Source organism: Peromyscus maniculatus, chromosome 1 (genome assembly GCF_049852395.1).
Source record: "Peromyscus maniculatus bairdii isolate BWxNUB_F1_BW_parent chromosome 1, HU_Pman_BW_mat_3.1, whole genome shotgun sequence".
Classification (NCBI taxonomy): Eukaryota; Metazoa; Chordata; class Mammalia; order Rodentia; family Cricetidae; genus Peromyscus; species Peromyscus maniculatus.
Window position 1 is genome coordinate 194,490,229 of NC_134852.1, and position 15,155 is coordinate 194,505,383.

At 52.0% G+C, this 15,155-nt stretch overlaps 1 protein-coding gene across 1 annotated transcript; it reads right to left on the reverse strand.

The window, feature by feature from the left end:
- Positions 1–5,777: 5,777 nt before the first annotated feature.
- Sfrp5 (secreted frizzled related protein 5) lies at positions 5,778–10,852 on the reverse strand. The gene is made up of 3 exons (XM_006990471.4): positions 10,130–10,852; positions 8,252–8,329; positions 5,778–6,770 (listed from the first exon to the last, which is right to left on the reverse strand). Exons 1-3 carry the CDS (start codon positions 10,647–10,649, stop codon positions 6,424–6,426), a joined length of 945 nt encoding a protein of 314 aa, XP_006990533.1. The 5' UTR covers positions 10,650–10,852; the 3' UTR covers positions 5,778–6,423.
- Between the last annotated feature and the right edge of the window lie 4,303 nt (positions 10,853–15,155).

The window sequence follows — 15,155 nt, forward strand, 5'->3', positions numbered from 1 at the left end:
ACACATGCCAGTTTGATCTTGGGCATCCAGGAGGAAGGGACAGATAGCCAGGGTACAGTCCTGGCACCTGGCAGGGCAGGTCTGGAGGCCTGGCTCCAGCCGGCTTGGGCTTAGGTCTACTGAGGTTTTTGTGGTCTGGAGTGCTGATGCCTTTGGAGAGTCTTGGCATACCTGGAACAGGCGATGGTTTGGGGTAGGGGGGTCTTCTGTATGAGCCAAATGAAGCTCCGTTTTCATTCCTTTTTCAGAGGTCTGTGTCTGTCTGTCTGTCCACAGCTGGCCCTGTTCATGGGTCACTTTGCCAGGCTGAATGCTGAGTCAGTAACTCATTTTAATGTCCACAACACCACAGGTGCATCTAATTGGTGGGTATTTTAAATGGGTAAATAGAGGCACAGGGAGGCTAAGTGACCCACCCAAAATGGAATGGGAACTGTGCTGCAGGTGTTCGTAGCAGCCGTGGCCTAAGAAGCTTTGGGTAAAGGTCACACTCTGGGCAGCTTCCTCACATTCTGGTCCCCACTCTAAGGAGCTAGCCACTGAGCAACAAGAAGGATCTGCCCACTGAGCACCACCGCCTTCAGTCCCTAGCAGAACAGAGCTGGCCTTGTGGCGATAGCCCCTACCTTCCCCAGCTCCCCGTGACCCCAGCTCCTGCCAGCAACACCCCAACAGCACATTCCATTCTCTGGCACTGTTGGTGGCTGGGGATTCCGGGTTCCTTTGGCTGTGAGCCTTCTCGGGGCTCCAGCAGAGCCTGCTGTCTGGGCTGGGACCCTGGGCTCTGGCCACACACATTCCAGCAACAAACACCCCCACACTAGATTTCCCAAGGAGTGAACTTTAGCCAGGATTACAGCTGGCTGTACAGCTGTGGGATGTGAGCTTGCTTTGTGGAGACCTGAGGCTGGATTATGGTCGGGGTGAGGGGAGGAATGTGTGGGACTTGGTGGCTCCGCGGCCTCTGTCCAGGCCCTTGCAAGTGTCATCAGAGCAGCTTCCAGAGTCTTCACCATTGTTTAGCCCACCTCAGACCCACCTCTGTGGAAGATAGGAAATGGTCCTCTCTTTGTGTTCATGGGGGAGGTTTGAGACAGGCTTTCTCTGTGTAGCTTTGCGCCTTTCCTGGAACTCACTTGGTAGCCCAGGCTGGCCTCGAACTCACAGAGATCCGCCTGCCTCTGCCTCCTGAGTGCTGGGATTAAAGGTGTCTGCCGCCACCATCTGGCTTAGTCCTCAGACTTTTAAACTGTAGGCTCTGACTCCATGTGGTGCCCTGTAACTGGATGTGGGGTTGTGAAAAATTTGGTAACAGTAAAAGGTTTTGGAACACTGAATAACCAAAAATTCACTGAAAATCAAACGTGTAACTCAAGGTGGGAGGCATCTCTAGGGCACTGTCCTCTGCACTGTACTACACAACACACACCCTGTGGTCTGTGCATCCCCAGATGCCACACAGCCAGAGAATGCTGCTTGAGACACCCCAGCTCAGATGAGAGAGCATTGCGTGTGTGCATGACGAAGTTTTTACTGAATGTTCCGTTCCTGCTCTTACAGGAACATAATGGTTTACAGAAAACAAGGACTTAATATTTGATCCGTCAGCATGTAAATATCATCAAATTAGTATGTCTTTGGATTGCATTAGGTTGGAATATTTGATTTTAAGAAATGAACGTTGGCGGCCTAGTGAGAGGGTTCACTAGGTAAAGCCTTAGCTGCATAGGCTGGATACCCGAATTTGATCCCTGGAACCTATGTTCAGAAGTCAGGTGTGGTGCCTTTGTGATCTCAGCACTCCTGTAGTGAAGTAGGAGGAGACAGGAGAATTGCCCTGGAGCACACACACAGCAGCCTGACCTAAACTCGAGACCCTGCCTCAACAAGGTTAAAAGAGAGAACCAATTCTCCGGCCTCCACACATGTACATACACAAGTAACAAAATTTAAAAAAGAAAAGAAAATTACTGACCTTAGTTTCATAAAAAATTGTTTAATGATTTCATTTGGATCAGGGGTCAGGATAGAATTTCAAATAGTTTATGAAATGTCTCTAAACATACTTCTGCCATTTTGTACTGCGTGTGTGTGTGTGTGTGTGTGTGTGTGTGTGTGTGTGTGTGTGTGTGTGTGTGCAGAACAGCATTCTCAGTGTTGGTGATTATAAATTCAAAACTGATTATCTAAAAAAAAGTGTTATTCATCCTAAAGTATCAAACAGCTACAATTTAATTCCTTATGTAAATGCAAGTACATTGTTCCATTAGTGTGCAAATTTGCTTTCATCCCTTAAGAAGTGGTGTGTGTATGCCAAAGGATTATTTTGAAATAGATTTATGGCTTATTATCAGTAAATGTTTGATTTATATACCCATTTCACATAACTATGCTTGGAAACAAGTAAACATTTCTTGGGTGAAAGGTTGTGGGTGGGAAGTGTTTAAGAAGTCCTGGGTAAGCCAGATGGTGGTGCACACCTTTAATCCCAGCACTCAGGAGGCAGAGGCAGGCAGATCTCTGTGAGTTCAAGGCCAGCCTGGTCTACAGAGCAAGTTCCAGACCAGCCAGGGCTACACAGAGAAACCTGTTTCTGAACAATAAAATAAAGTCCTGGGCAGTGGTTAAGAGTTTGAGGTCCAACCTAACTCCACCAGGTATGTTGTGCAGACGCAAACAAGGACCTCAACTTCTCTGGGCTGTAGTCACTGGTACCAAAATGAGCTACCTCTTGCTGGACGGTGGTGGCGCACACCTTTAATCACAGCACTGGGGGGCAGAGGCAGGTGGATCTCTCTGAGTTTGTGGCCAGGTTGTTCTACATAGTGGAGTTCTAGGCCAGTGAGGGCTACACTGTGAGATTTATCTCAAAATGGCTGCTAGAGGGTTTAAATTAAAATACAAAAGTGTGGGCTGGAGAGATGGCTCAGAGGTTAAGAACACTGGCTGCTCTTCCAGAGGTCCTGAGTTCAATTCCCAGCAACCACATGGTGGCTCATAACCATCTATAATGAGATCTGATGCCCTCTTGTGGTGTGCAAATGTGTGTGTAGATAAAGTACCACATAAAGTAAATCTTTAAAAATTAAAAAAACACTTAAAAATTCAAAAATGCTTTGAGTGGTACCTGCTGCTCAGCATGACCTTGGCAGTCATGGGTGTCTTTTCCCAATATTGGCTTATATGCCACCTAGGGATATATTTCTGAAGCAGACAAACCTCCAAATGCAGTTTCTGTAATTCTGGCTTTAGATAAGACACCCCTGCTTCTCCCTGCCATCTTGTCAGTCATGTATCTCTATTGAATAAAGAATCAATTAGGAATTGTACTGAGCACCTACTGTGTGCAAGCATTGTTGGATTAATAAAAGTACTAATAACCACTAACAACCATTTACATCTGGGCATTATGTCCAGGCACTTGTCATGGACTTGGCACCACTCTGTCACCCTGGGGAGCAGGTAGTATACTCAGTGTCACCTGGTCACTGATGCGTAGGACTGGAGGCCAGAACTGGACTGCCTTTCCCTCCTCACCATGAGTGTGTGGTCCCCTGCTCCAAGTCGCTCCTGTTTTGTGTGAGAATTTTGTGTATTCAGGTGAAAACTTGACTTCCTTTGCTCTCTTGCAAGTAGGAGGGTGGTCATGTGACTTCTCCTGGCCTGGAGCTGGAATGGAAGTCTACCAGGTGGGCCTGCTTGCCCACTACTTTTCTGCTCAGGAGGGGTGGAGGCTTCTCACTTAGCTTTATGCCTTGCTGTCTGGAAGGGGCTGGGAGTTGGGAAGAGAACTGTGCTGTAATGGTAAGAACTGCGGATGTCTGGAGCCTCGGACATCCCCAACGCACACCTGCCTACCTCTACAACTTTTGTGTAGAGTGGTCCCATGTGCCAGAGGGATTCAGTTCTGTTCATGTGAACAGAGGCTTGCCTTCACTGGTTCCCTGAGTCCAGGTGTGGGCTCCTGCCGACTGTGAAGGAAGTCATTGCAGCCAGCAGGACTGGGTGAAGAAAACTGGCCTGGGCCTTGCAGAACCTCCCTGGTCTTTCTATTCCAGAAGGGATTCTAAGCAGGCAGAGAACAGAGCAGGTGGGGCCCAGGGCCAGGTCCCTTTTTGGAGTGGTGGGGAGAGCCTTCCTGGACTGCATGGAATGGGCTAAGGCAGCCCTCTCCTACCGCCACTCTGGGCCGCCAGCACCTGACAGAGCTCAGCATTGTGCTTTAGCCCGAGGTGGCCTGAATCCTGTGTGCTTGGTGGAAAAATAATCTCTGCCTGGTGGACCAGAGAAGTGCCTGTAAATATTTGGTGAGAGCAGGAGGCCAGGAGACAAGGAGCAGATTCAGGAGCTGGGCATGCTGGGCAGGGTTTGGGCAGGGTGGGTGGCAACATCCTCCTCTGACGGAGGAGGAACAATTAGGCCTCTGCTGCCTGGGCAGAGGCCACCTGACTGCCCAGAGGTGATTTATGGACATGTGGTCAGGCCACCTGTTAGTGATGCCCCCATGGAGGGCAGTTCAGCTGGCCCACCTAGTCTCCGCCAGTGGCCTTTCTGGCCATGCTACCAATTCTGTTCTGCCCATGTGACATCTTTCCAAGGGAGCACACTTCCAGAGCTGGAAGCCAGTTTTCCTTACCCGGGCAGCTCCTGTATTAAGAGGAACGGCAGGCCTTGACTACGTCTGCTGGCCAGAAAAGGCTCTCAGGGTGCCTGCCCCCCTGCTCTGGGGACATCTGCCTGATCTTTTCACATCTGCCGAGGGACCCCACCTGGTCCCCACAGTGAGCTCTTTCCACATGCTGGTCATTTGCACAGCAGGAGCCTCTCACCTCCAAGACTTCTCCATTCCTGCACCTGTACCTTACAGTGGCTGTGGGCCCCAGCCTTCTCTCGCCCTGCTCAGGTTTCTTCGTCCTGGTGATGGCTCCCAGATCCCGCATGCCACTAGGTGGCAAAACCATGGGGTTTTGGTGCTTGGCAGAGGTCCTGTTTTCATGCATGGGAGTGAGTGAGGCCCAGTATTTGTTAAAAGCTCAGTAGATGGGCTAAGGTTTATGTGTTAGATTCTTGGGTTTGATCCCCAGTACTCTTTAAAAAAAAACCAACAACAACAACAAAACAAAGCAGTTCCCATTACAGCAAGTTTGGGTGGGGCCCAAGTGTCCATATTCTCAGGCAAGCACTCTCTCTTTGAGGGGCAGGCGTTCCTAGCGCTCTGAGGTTCTGTGTTTCTAACTGGCTTCCGGGTAACACAGCTGCTGCTGGTCCCCGGGGCATGCTTAGGGCAGTGGGGTCTAAAGCATCTGGCACCTGAATGTCTGCTGGCCCCCGGGGCATGCTTAGGGTAGTGGGGTCTAAAGTATCTGGCACCTGAATGTCAGCACAAGTGCCCCGGAGTATCTGGGAACCCCAGGGGAAAGTGACATTGATCCCTGTGGCCTGGCCTTCTTAGACCCTTCTGACCCGGAACTGCTCAAGTTCCAGGGGACAGTGCATGGTGGGGTCTTCTGACTACTGGCTCAGGTTGGGAAACTTGACACCTCTGTTCCTCCTCAGGGACAGAAGGGTGGTTGTCTCTGTCCCGTACTTAGTGGTTGGGAGGTGAGGGTGACTCTCACCTTGTATTCTTGTGGAACATTGCCTTTCTTAGGCTTTCCAGGGAGGTGAGTGACCAAGCCTTGGCTTAGGCTATCGGTCCTTGCTCAGTGTCATCTAAACCTCCCTAGCCCCCAGCCTCCTCAGTGCCACTGGATAAAGAAATTACCTGGTCCAAAGCAACAATTATTTTCCTTTATTTAATTAAAAACTTTAAAAAATATTAAGAACCAAACCTGTTGTCTAAAACCAGTGGCCTCACAGCAGTAGCAATAATTTATTGTCGGGTTTGGGACACAAGGGTATGGAGGGCCGAGGCAGGAGCCAGGATGTGCAAGCCTGTGTGACAATGTCTGCCGTCCAGCAGGGCTCCAGAGAAGTGGGTGTGGCTGGAGGACATGGAGGCCTTGACTCTGGTTCTTTGGAGGCCTATGATGACATAAAGAGGCAGCGGGGAAGAAATCGTCCTCTAAGCACTGAAATCCGTCTTTAAAGAGACCCACGCTTCTTTCTGGAAACTCCCTCCCCAGGCTGTGGGAGGCCCTGCATCCTTCCTCACATTTTTCTCCTTTGCCTGCTTTCTCAGACACTGGGGCTTCCCCCAGAAGAGGACGTCCCTCTCCGGGAGACCCCAGGATTCCAGGACCCCTCATTCAGTCAAGGAGGGTAGCCCGAGGCCTAGCCTTGGGAGCCCCGTGCAAGTTAGTAGCTGCATGGAATCACCTCTGCCAGGGGCTGGGTCGGCCTGGGAGTGGGGGTGAGGCCAGGTGGGCAGGGACGGAGGGCAAGGCGCGGCTGGCTGGCTGGCTGGGCAAGGAGGAGGGCCCTTCAGTGGGGCTCAGCTGCCCCATAGAAAAAAGGGTAGTAGAGAGAACAGGGGTAGGAGAACATGAACTTGACCGCGAACTTCATTTCCTTATTCTTCTTGTCCCAGCGGTAGACGGCCGTGAGCAGCAGCTGCCCCTCCACTTTGCGACCCATGACCAGGAAGCTGCCTGTCAGGCTGTCCAGCTGTGGGCAGGGACAGCCTGCGCCATTCTTCATGTGTAGGACCAGCTTCTTGGTGCCCTTGCGCTTTAAGGGGCCTGCCTTGAGCAGCTTCTTCTTCTTCTGGGCTCCAATCAACTTCCGGTCCCCATTGTCTATCTTGATCTCCTTAATGCGCATCTTGACCACTGTGGGAGGATGGGTAAGGGATGGTCTGAAAAGTGTCACATTTGTCAAGACAGCAGGAGCCCTAAGTTGATACCAGGACACTCTTGGGAAGCCTGCTGAGGTGTGGGGCTTGGATGGCCGGACTCATGAGGTTACATCAATGTTTATGAAGCTCCTATGGGCATGGTAGGCAGGCTTTCAGCTTTGAAGTACAGTAGGGTGGTAAGGGTATGAGAAGAGTGTGTCCTTCCTGAGTCTGGAGCCCAAATCCCGTTAAAATCATCCAGGTTTAGATCCAGAGCACTCCATAACACCAATGCAGGGTGGTAGGTTCTTCCGCAATGGGGTGGGGTGGCCACTGCCCATCTGGAGGATGTCTTTGTGATGCAGGGATACTGGTTTCTGCTATCCCTTTGTGGGTGGTTCTGATGGGTCTTCTAGGCGTGTGTGTGTGTGTGTGTGTGTGTGTGTGTGTGTGTGTGTGTGTATGTGCGCATGTGCGCATGTGCGTGTGCGTGCGCGTGCGCGTGCGTGCGTACGTGCGTGCGTGTGTGTGTGTGTGTGTGTGTGTGTGTGTGTGTGTGTGTATGTGTGTGTGCGTGTGTGTGACGAGTGGGTAGAGTGGTGGGGATTGCTAATATTTAATTGCCAGTTCTGGGAGGTGGAGGAGTCCTCCTATGTAGCATTTGCTGATATCCATCCTGGCTTGAAGTATGTTGTGGTATGTGTAGGAGTGTGAGTGAATGTTTAGGGTAGGGAGGTAAAGTCCGGGCCTGTGGCTTGAGTCATCGTCTAGATCACTCACAAGTGGCCATAGGGACCCAATACAGCCAGGGACAGGAATCCTGGGCTGAGGGTCCTCTGGCCAGCTTCACCCTTCTTCTAAAGCCGGCCTCCATCTTTCAAGAAGCCAGAGAATAACTTTGCCCACTCAGAAAGGGAACTGCCCTAAAACCTCTTCTTTTTTTCCTCCCCTACTCTGCCCTCTGCAATTATAATAGCATTTTCTTTCCAAAGAGGCTACCAACATAAAGATTCCTCTGAAGTAAGGATTTCATCATTGCTCTTTCCCCTGTTTTTATAGATGAGGAGGCTAGGACACAAAACAGAACCAACTTTGCAAAGATTACATGCAGAACTCCGTGGCCCACAGTGAGCTTGGTCCTAACTGGCTCGGTACAGCTGTCCCAGAATGGGAAGAGTCCAAGATGAAGCTGTGGGGAAAGCCGGTCACAACCCACCCTGGCCAGAGGAACACTGGGTACTCAGCTGGGATTCCAGGGGACAGGGAACTCTACTTCTATCCTGGAGTCCTGTGTCCTGTGAGGCTCCATCCATCTCTGGCTAAGCTTGCACCCCCTAAAAAAAGAGCCCAGCCACGGAGGCCTCTCCACAGCCAGTGCCAAGACACAGCTGTTGTAGCCTTGCTCAGGTAGGGCTGGTTCTGAGCCAGGCTGCTGGGGGCAGTGGCGGGGCTGTGGTCCTGTGAGCCCATACTCACCAAAGTCGCTAGAGCACATCTGTTCCATGAGGCCATCAGCGCTGTGCTCCATCTCACACTGGGCACAGATCCTGCTCACTGCAGAGAGAAAGAAAGCAGAGTGGCTGGAATCCCAAACCGCCAAGACCGTCCAGGCTCCTCCAGTAACCTCCCTCTTCACAAAAGCTGCTCTGTGATGCCCAACCAGAAAATGGGATGGTGGCACGAACTGAGTGGCTGTGACAGTTCAAGAGAGCCTATAGTGTAGGGACAATATGGTGTGTGTGTGTGGGGGGGACATTGTTTCCCCAGGGCGGCTGCAGCCATCACACACGTTGTGTTCTGAATTTTACCCTACCTAATACTCTGCTTGTGAAGCGTGCGCTGCCTTTTCCACGTCCAGTAAAGGAGCCCAGGCCTAATGTGGGTACCAAAGGCAGCAAAACTTAGGACGCGTGATTGCGGCTCCTACTCCATGGCCAGGGCAGATATGTTTGCAGGGGTCGGGCAGGTGGGTAGCCAGCAGAGAAAAGCCAGCATTAACTTACAATTTCTCAAAGAAAGCCCAAACGACTCATTTTTATGTGAAACATCTGAATGTCATCTGTTGGCCACACATAGACCTTTCTACAACCCGCCTATTGTCCATCCCCCCCCCCCCTTTTCTGGCCTTTGTTTGGATTCTCTTGTGTGCCTGCCTCCAGGTGAGCAAGCCTCACTGGGAAGTGGGGTGTCGTGGTATAGCAAGGCAGGGTTCTGAGCCTAAGATTCTTGAGTTTCTCAGGCTGTTCATGCTTGGGCTCCAAAGAAACTATAAAAGGAACCAGTAGGGACTTCTGGGGACTGTGGATTTCTTGCTTAGCTGGCTCTATTCCTGCTTGCCTGCAGCTTTCAGCCTCCAGGATGGGGATTTCCCCCTCCCAGGACTCCATGGAGAGGGAGAAGGAGAAGGCGAGAGCCTCCTAGGACTAAGCAGTTAAGATTAGCTTGGAGAGAGGGGGTGGGGTGGTGCAAGGAGGGGGCCCAGCTGCTTTTGGGGAGTTGGGAAGGGAGCAAAAAGGGAATGGAGCTTTGCCTGTTCCAGCCATGGGGGCTCATGGGAGCTCTTGCTCTCCCATGCTAACTGCACAGGCAACCTGCTGGGTGTCACCCTGAGTGGGGTGTTAGAGGCCCAGGCCAGCCTGGAAGGGGACCTGCATTCTTGGAGAAAGGAGGAGGGAGCGCGGCCTCCAACCTTGGGACAGTTTTGAGAACCGGCACAGTGAAAGAGAAGCTGAGATCAAGCAGACATCAGACATGACAGCAATAACGGTGCCAAGGTGCCAGTGGGAAGCAGGACCCGGGAGCTCAAGACGCTGGGATTTTACTGCTGGGGAAGAAGGCTCAGAGAAGTTAAGTACCCCAAAGATATCCACTCTAGGAATTGGAGAAGTTAGGGTTCCAGGCATAGAAATGAAGGGCCCTTAGTTCTTCCCTTAACCACTCGCCTTCCCGCAAATTTCCCACGTCGTCGGGGAGGTGTAGGGCTTGTCTGGGTGCCTGCAGTTCAGGTCAAAGACACTGTCTAGCGACCCCAAGCATTGCTGAGTTGATGAAGGCAATACAAATTTTATGGGGACGCCCCCAGGCACCCAGGGATTCAGCAGCTTGGGAAAGCCAGAGTGTTGTGAGCTGCACAAGGCACAGGTCAGATTGGGGAGAGAACCAGCGGGGATAACCAGAGCCCCAAGTTCATAAAGGTGGGAAGGAGAACGGAGACAGTTATTGGGCGCTGGACGCGCGCGTGTGTGGTGTGTGCGCGCGCGCACTGTGTGTGTAAGGGACTTGGCACCTATCCGAGCGTGCAGATAAGGGTTTAGGGAGAGGCCATCGGGGCGCGCGGGACCCTGGTGGCGCTACCTGGAGGTGCGGTGGCAGGCAGGTGCCCGAACTGCACCGCGATGCAGAGGTCGTTGTCCAGGGGGAACTTGTGGCAGTGCAGCATCTCGGGCCAGGGGAAACCGTAGGCCTCCATGAGCGGTGCGCAGCCGGCGCGCACCGCCTCGCACAGCGAGCGGCATGGGTAGATGGGCCGGTCTAGGCAGACGGGCGCGAAGAGCGAGCAGAGGAAGACTTGGGTGTCCGAGTGGCAGCGCTTGGCCAGCAGCGGCAGCCAGCTGCTCGCCTGCTGCTTTACCTCGGCTAGGCTCTCGTGCTCTAGCAGGTTGGGTAGCCGCATGCGCTTGTAGCCCACCGTGTGGCAGAGCGGCAGATCGGCGGGGATGTCGAGGCATTGCGGTGGTTTGGAGTAGGAACGGCCGTGTAGAGGCTCGGCCTGCCAGCCATAGTAGTCGTACTCCTGGCCGCGCGCCGGAGCCGCATGCAGCGCCCCGAGCAGCAGCGCCAGCGCGGCCGTCCGCGCTCCCCGCGCCACCCACATGACTGGATGTCGCCGCCCGCCCCGACGGCTCGGTGCTCGGGGCCCGGCTGCCCCGTGTGCGCCCGGGCCGGGATGCTCCCTGCAACTGTCCTAGCTGCTAGGGTCGGCCAAGTAGGTGGCAGCCTCGGCTCTGCTCCGCTGCCGGAGTGATCCAGGCGCCTCCCACCTCAGGGCTCCAGCCCAGGCCTCCCTGTGCCCTAGCCAATCTGCAGTCGTTGGTCCCCCCCCCACCCCACGCCCGCCCGGGGTTGGCGGACCTGGGAGGAACCCTGGAGTCCCTCCCGCCCGCTTCCCGTCCGGTTCCCGCTCCGCCCCACTGTGCGACCCTGGCCGGTCAACTACTCCCCTGCGGCAGCCCAGGCCTCTCCTTGTGCCTATCTCTTCCTGGGGCTCGATATTTTCCTCACTCTTGGCCTTTTCTCCATCCTTCTTATCTCTCTCCGCCACAGTCTCTCCTGTTCCTTTTCTCACTCACTTCACCTGCTTATCTCTCCTCCTCGGCCTTTCGCTGCTCCGCTCTGGTTTCTCTTCCCCAACACCTTCATTTGCTCTTCTCCGATACTGGAGTCTCTTGACCATACACGCCCTCCTGGCCAGGCGGGTAGAGTTTCACCCGGAGGTCTTCAAGTATCCACTGAGCTTCTGCCCAGAGCCAGGCACCTTGCAGCCTGCTGGGGGTCATAGATGGCGGTCAAGGGGGTGGTTTGGAGGGAATTTTAGCTTCTATTTAATGAGCTTCTGCCAAGTGCCATGGATACTGTGCCACACTGCAGAACCTTATCGATGCCTCTTTCTAATGAAAGTTCGCATCCAGTGGGTGCTAACTGTGCTTGGAGACTGTTCTAGGCACATTACATAAACTACCTCATTGAATTCTCACAGTGATGCTGTAGAGAGGCTAGGTACCATTATTACAACCACTTTACAGATAAAGACTCGGAGGCTGAGGTTAGGTGAGGATTAGTTAGAGCTGGCCGTTGGATCTGGATAGTCTGGTTCCAGAGTCAGAGCACAGAAACAATGAAAAGGCCTGGATTCCGAGAGTTCAGAGAAGTGGAGATAATTGTCCCAGGGTTGCTCAGCTCATGTGCTAAAGAAGGCAGGATTTGAATCCAAGCCCTGGGCTCCAAAGAGCAGAACTTCACTATTCTTGGTTAAGATAAGATTCCCGTCTGGGGCAGGAAACACTATGGGTGGAGGGAGAAATGTTGTTGTCATCCAAGCAGACATCAGAAAGGTGACATCCAGAACCCTGCGCTTGGTGTCTTTTGTCAGTCTGGGCTCTGTCTTCCTTGACTTTCCTGTGAGAAGAAGTGGAGCCGTGGCTTGTGGGAGGAGACTGTGAGTCTCACCGGACCTCTGGCTTCCCCTTTGGGGAGGAGCCGCCTTGGTCAGGCTTGGGTAGTGAGGTGGGGTGGAGTGGAGTGGCGGGGGGTGGGGGGTGGGGGTGGGGGCTGGTTCTACTGTAAGGGGTGCTTCTCCCCAGTGGTCCTTACCTTTCTCTCTGCTCCTCAACATTTCCAGGGTTCTGACCGATCTACTCACGCAGTGGTAGTGGATTGAGGTGGGGACCACGCCTTAGTACCACCCCAAACATGCAGAGCACTTGCTATGTGCCACATATCGGTGAGGTGCAAAAGGCGTGGTCCTGAATGCAGTTGACGTAGCTGTGAGAACAATACACCAGGTGGAGCAGAGGATGCGAGATCGGATCAGGCAGAGAGCCCCGGGTGGGGCACGATGCCTCTGGTGTCCTGGAAGACGGAGTTGAGTCCAGGTAGAGCTTCCCTTTCCCTTCTGCCTTTATGTGCAAGAGGCCCTATAGATGACCATTTGGAGGGTGAAGGACTGGTCACCACAGAGCCGAGCCATATAGAATAGTAATGTGAAGGGCACTGACTGCCTCAGAAAGCCAAGTTTGAATTCTGTCCCTCCTCAGCAACTACCACCTGTGTGGCCTCAGGTAAATAAGAGTGATCTGACCTTCAGTCTCCTCCTTTATAAAGGCGACTTCCATTGAAGTTATTGTGATGGGCAAGGAAGATGAATGGACGGCCTCATGCAACCCCCGCATGTGAAGAGCAACTGGGAATGTCAGATGTTCACAGAGATGAGTCTTTGGGTTGTTCTGAACACCCCCTGAGATGCTTTGGACAGGGCTCCGATTTGAACTCTGAGAGTGGCGTTGCTCTCTGTGATCCACCCCCTGCCTCATCTCTGGGCCTGGCCATCTTGTGACCATCTTGTACACTGTAGGGTAGGTGTGGCTGTGGACACTTACAAGGGCCCTGGGCCTCCCAGGTGGTGTGTAAGGTGTTGGCTCCTGGGCCTCCTGGTTTGGCTGGGCTGTTCTTGGCATTGCTGTGGGTGACCTGGACAGAGCTGGGCATTGTTCCTGTGGCTGGTTATATAAGGGCAACACATGGCCACAAAGCAAGCATGTCTGGGCCTGGCAGGTTCCAAAGGGCAGTGGAACTGGGCTGGAAGCCTCCTTAAAGAGGATCATGCGCCTTCTTTACCTGCCAGCTCTGATGTGGGGAGGCCTGAGGCTCCCTGACATGGATGCAGGATGAGAGCAAGGGGGAAGCCCTTTACAAGGGATGGAGCCAGAGTGCGTGGGGCTGCTCAAGGCAGTCTCTTTCTGTGGCTAGCCCTTCCCCTGGCTCTGTGGCTGGGCAATCGAGGCTGCTTTCTGATGTGGTGCTGCTCCTTGCTGAGGTGAACCCAGGGCCTAGGCAGCTGGATCGGGCACCTGGCACACTTGGCATCTGTCTGTCCTGGGATGTATGTAGTCTGTCCAGGTTCATGCTACCTCAGCTAGTAGAGGGACCACTTGTTCAAAAGAGCAAAATTCTGTGTGGATATCTCTTGCATTTAAAATGCTTCTAATTGTTTTTTATAAACTCGTATAGTTTTCTACATTTTTATTGTTTATTTCAATGGTTCTCAAAATCTCAAGCCTTTTCAGAGGGTATATAAAATCAAAATCGTACATAATTTAAAAGTCAATTTAAAGTACAAGATAAATCAATGGATTTTAGGGCAATGGAAAAAAGTTTATTAATAGGCTTCAGATTACATATTATTATAATGAACATATAGATCATATGTCATTTTGGGGTGCTATCAAAGAAGATGTCCATAATTATCTGCAAAGGCCATTAAAACACTCTTCCTTTTCCAACTACATTTCTGCATAAGGCCAAATTTTCATCATATAGTTCAGCCAAAACACATGTGGTAACAAATTGGCTGCAGAAGCAGCCAGAAGAGTCCAGCTGGCCTCTATTAGCCTATACATTAAGGGGATTTACAAACTGTAAAATAATGACCCTCTTCTCAGGGCATTGTGTGTTTTTTCTCTCACTTGAAAAAGCATAATTATGCTGGTGGCGGCGGTGGCGGCGGCGGCGGTGGCGGCCGCGCATGCCTTTAATCTCAGCACTCGGGAGGCAGAGGCAGGCAGATCTCTGTGAGTTCGAGGCCAGCCTGGGCTACCAAGTGAGTTCCAGGAAAGGCACAAAGCTACACAGAAAAACCCTGTCTTGAAAAAAAAAGAAAAAGAAAAAAAGCATAATTATCTTCATGAAGTTTGTTTATGTTAACATACAATGATTTTTTTAAATTTATTTTGTAAAGATTTGTTTATTTATTATGTATACAGTGTTTGCCTGCATGTATGCCTGCCCACCAGAAGAGGGCACCAGATCTCATTTTAGATGGTTGTGAGCCCCCATGTGGTTGCTGTGAACTGAACTCAGAACCTCTGGAAGAGCAGTCAGTGTTCTTAACCTCTGAGCCATCTCTCCAGCCCATACAATGATTTATTGACAGAACTAATGAATTTAATTGTTTCTTATCTTAAATTTCAAACACTGTAAGTCACTTTTTGGGATTCTAAATTGATTAATTTACTGACTGATAATAGGCTCATAGATACCAGACCGGCCAAGAGAGTGACCAGGAACCTGCCTGTTCCCTTCAGCCTCTGGCCTCACCTGCAGACAGAGTTCGGAACCTGGAAGTAGTCTTGTCGAGCTGACTTGCTTTCTGTGTTACTTTACTAAGGGCTGGGCTTGAGGGTCTGTCTAGCTGAGGCTGTAGGAAATCCCTTCACACATGACAACTCCTGTCCTTGGGAGTGTGGGCTCTGGGGTGACAAAGGGAGATCCGCCTGCCTTTGCCCCGAGTACTGGGATTAAAGGCGTGTGCCACCACTGCCCGGGTTCTTCCTGCCTTTGTACTTGAATCCTTTCTGCTTTATATACTTTAAAGCTGTGTGGTTGGGAGCACAAGGCTTTGTGATTGTGAGTGTGTGTGTGTGTGTGTGTGTGTGTGTGTGTGTGTGTGTGTGATGTGCACCCTCCTCCTGCCTGGTGCCTGAGGAGGTTAGAGGAGGCATTAGATCCCCCGGAGCTGGAGTTACAGGCAGTTGTGAGCCACCTGATGTGGTTCTGGGAATCAAACTTGGGTCCTCTACCAGAGCAGTATGGGCTCTTAACCACT

What these genes read in the sequence shown, in the direction of transcription:
- Sfrp5 (XM_006990471.4), bottom strand. Translation starts at nt 10,649, where the DNA reads ATGTGGGTGGCGCGGGGAGCGCGGACGGCCGCGCTGGCGCTGCTGCTC. An exon ending in GCCTGCCACCGCACCTCCAG is followed by an intron (nt 8,330 to 10,129) that starts GTAGCGCCACCA and finishes TTCTCTCTGCAG; the next exon opens with TGAGCAGGATCTGTGCCCAG. An exon ending in GATGTGCTCTAGCGACTTTG is followed by an intron (nt 6,771 to 8,251) that starts GTGAGTATGGGC and finishes ATCCTCCCACAG; the next exon opens with TGGTCAAGATGCGCATTAAG.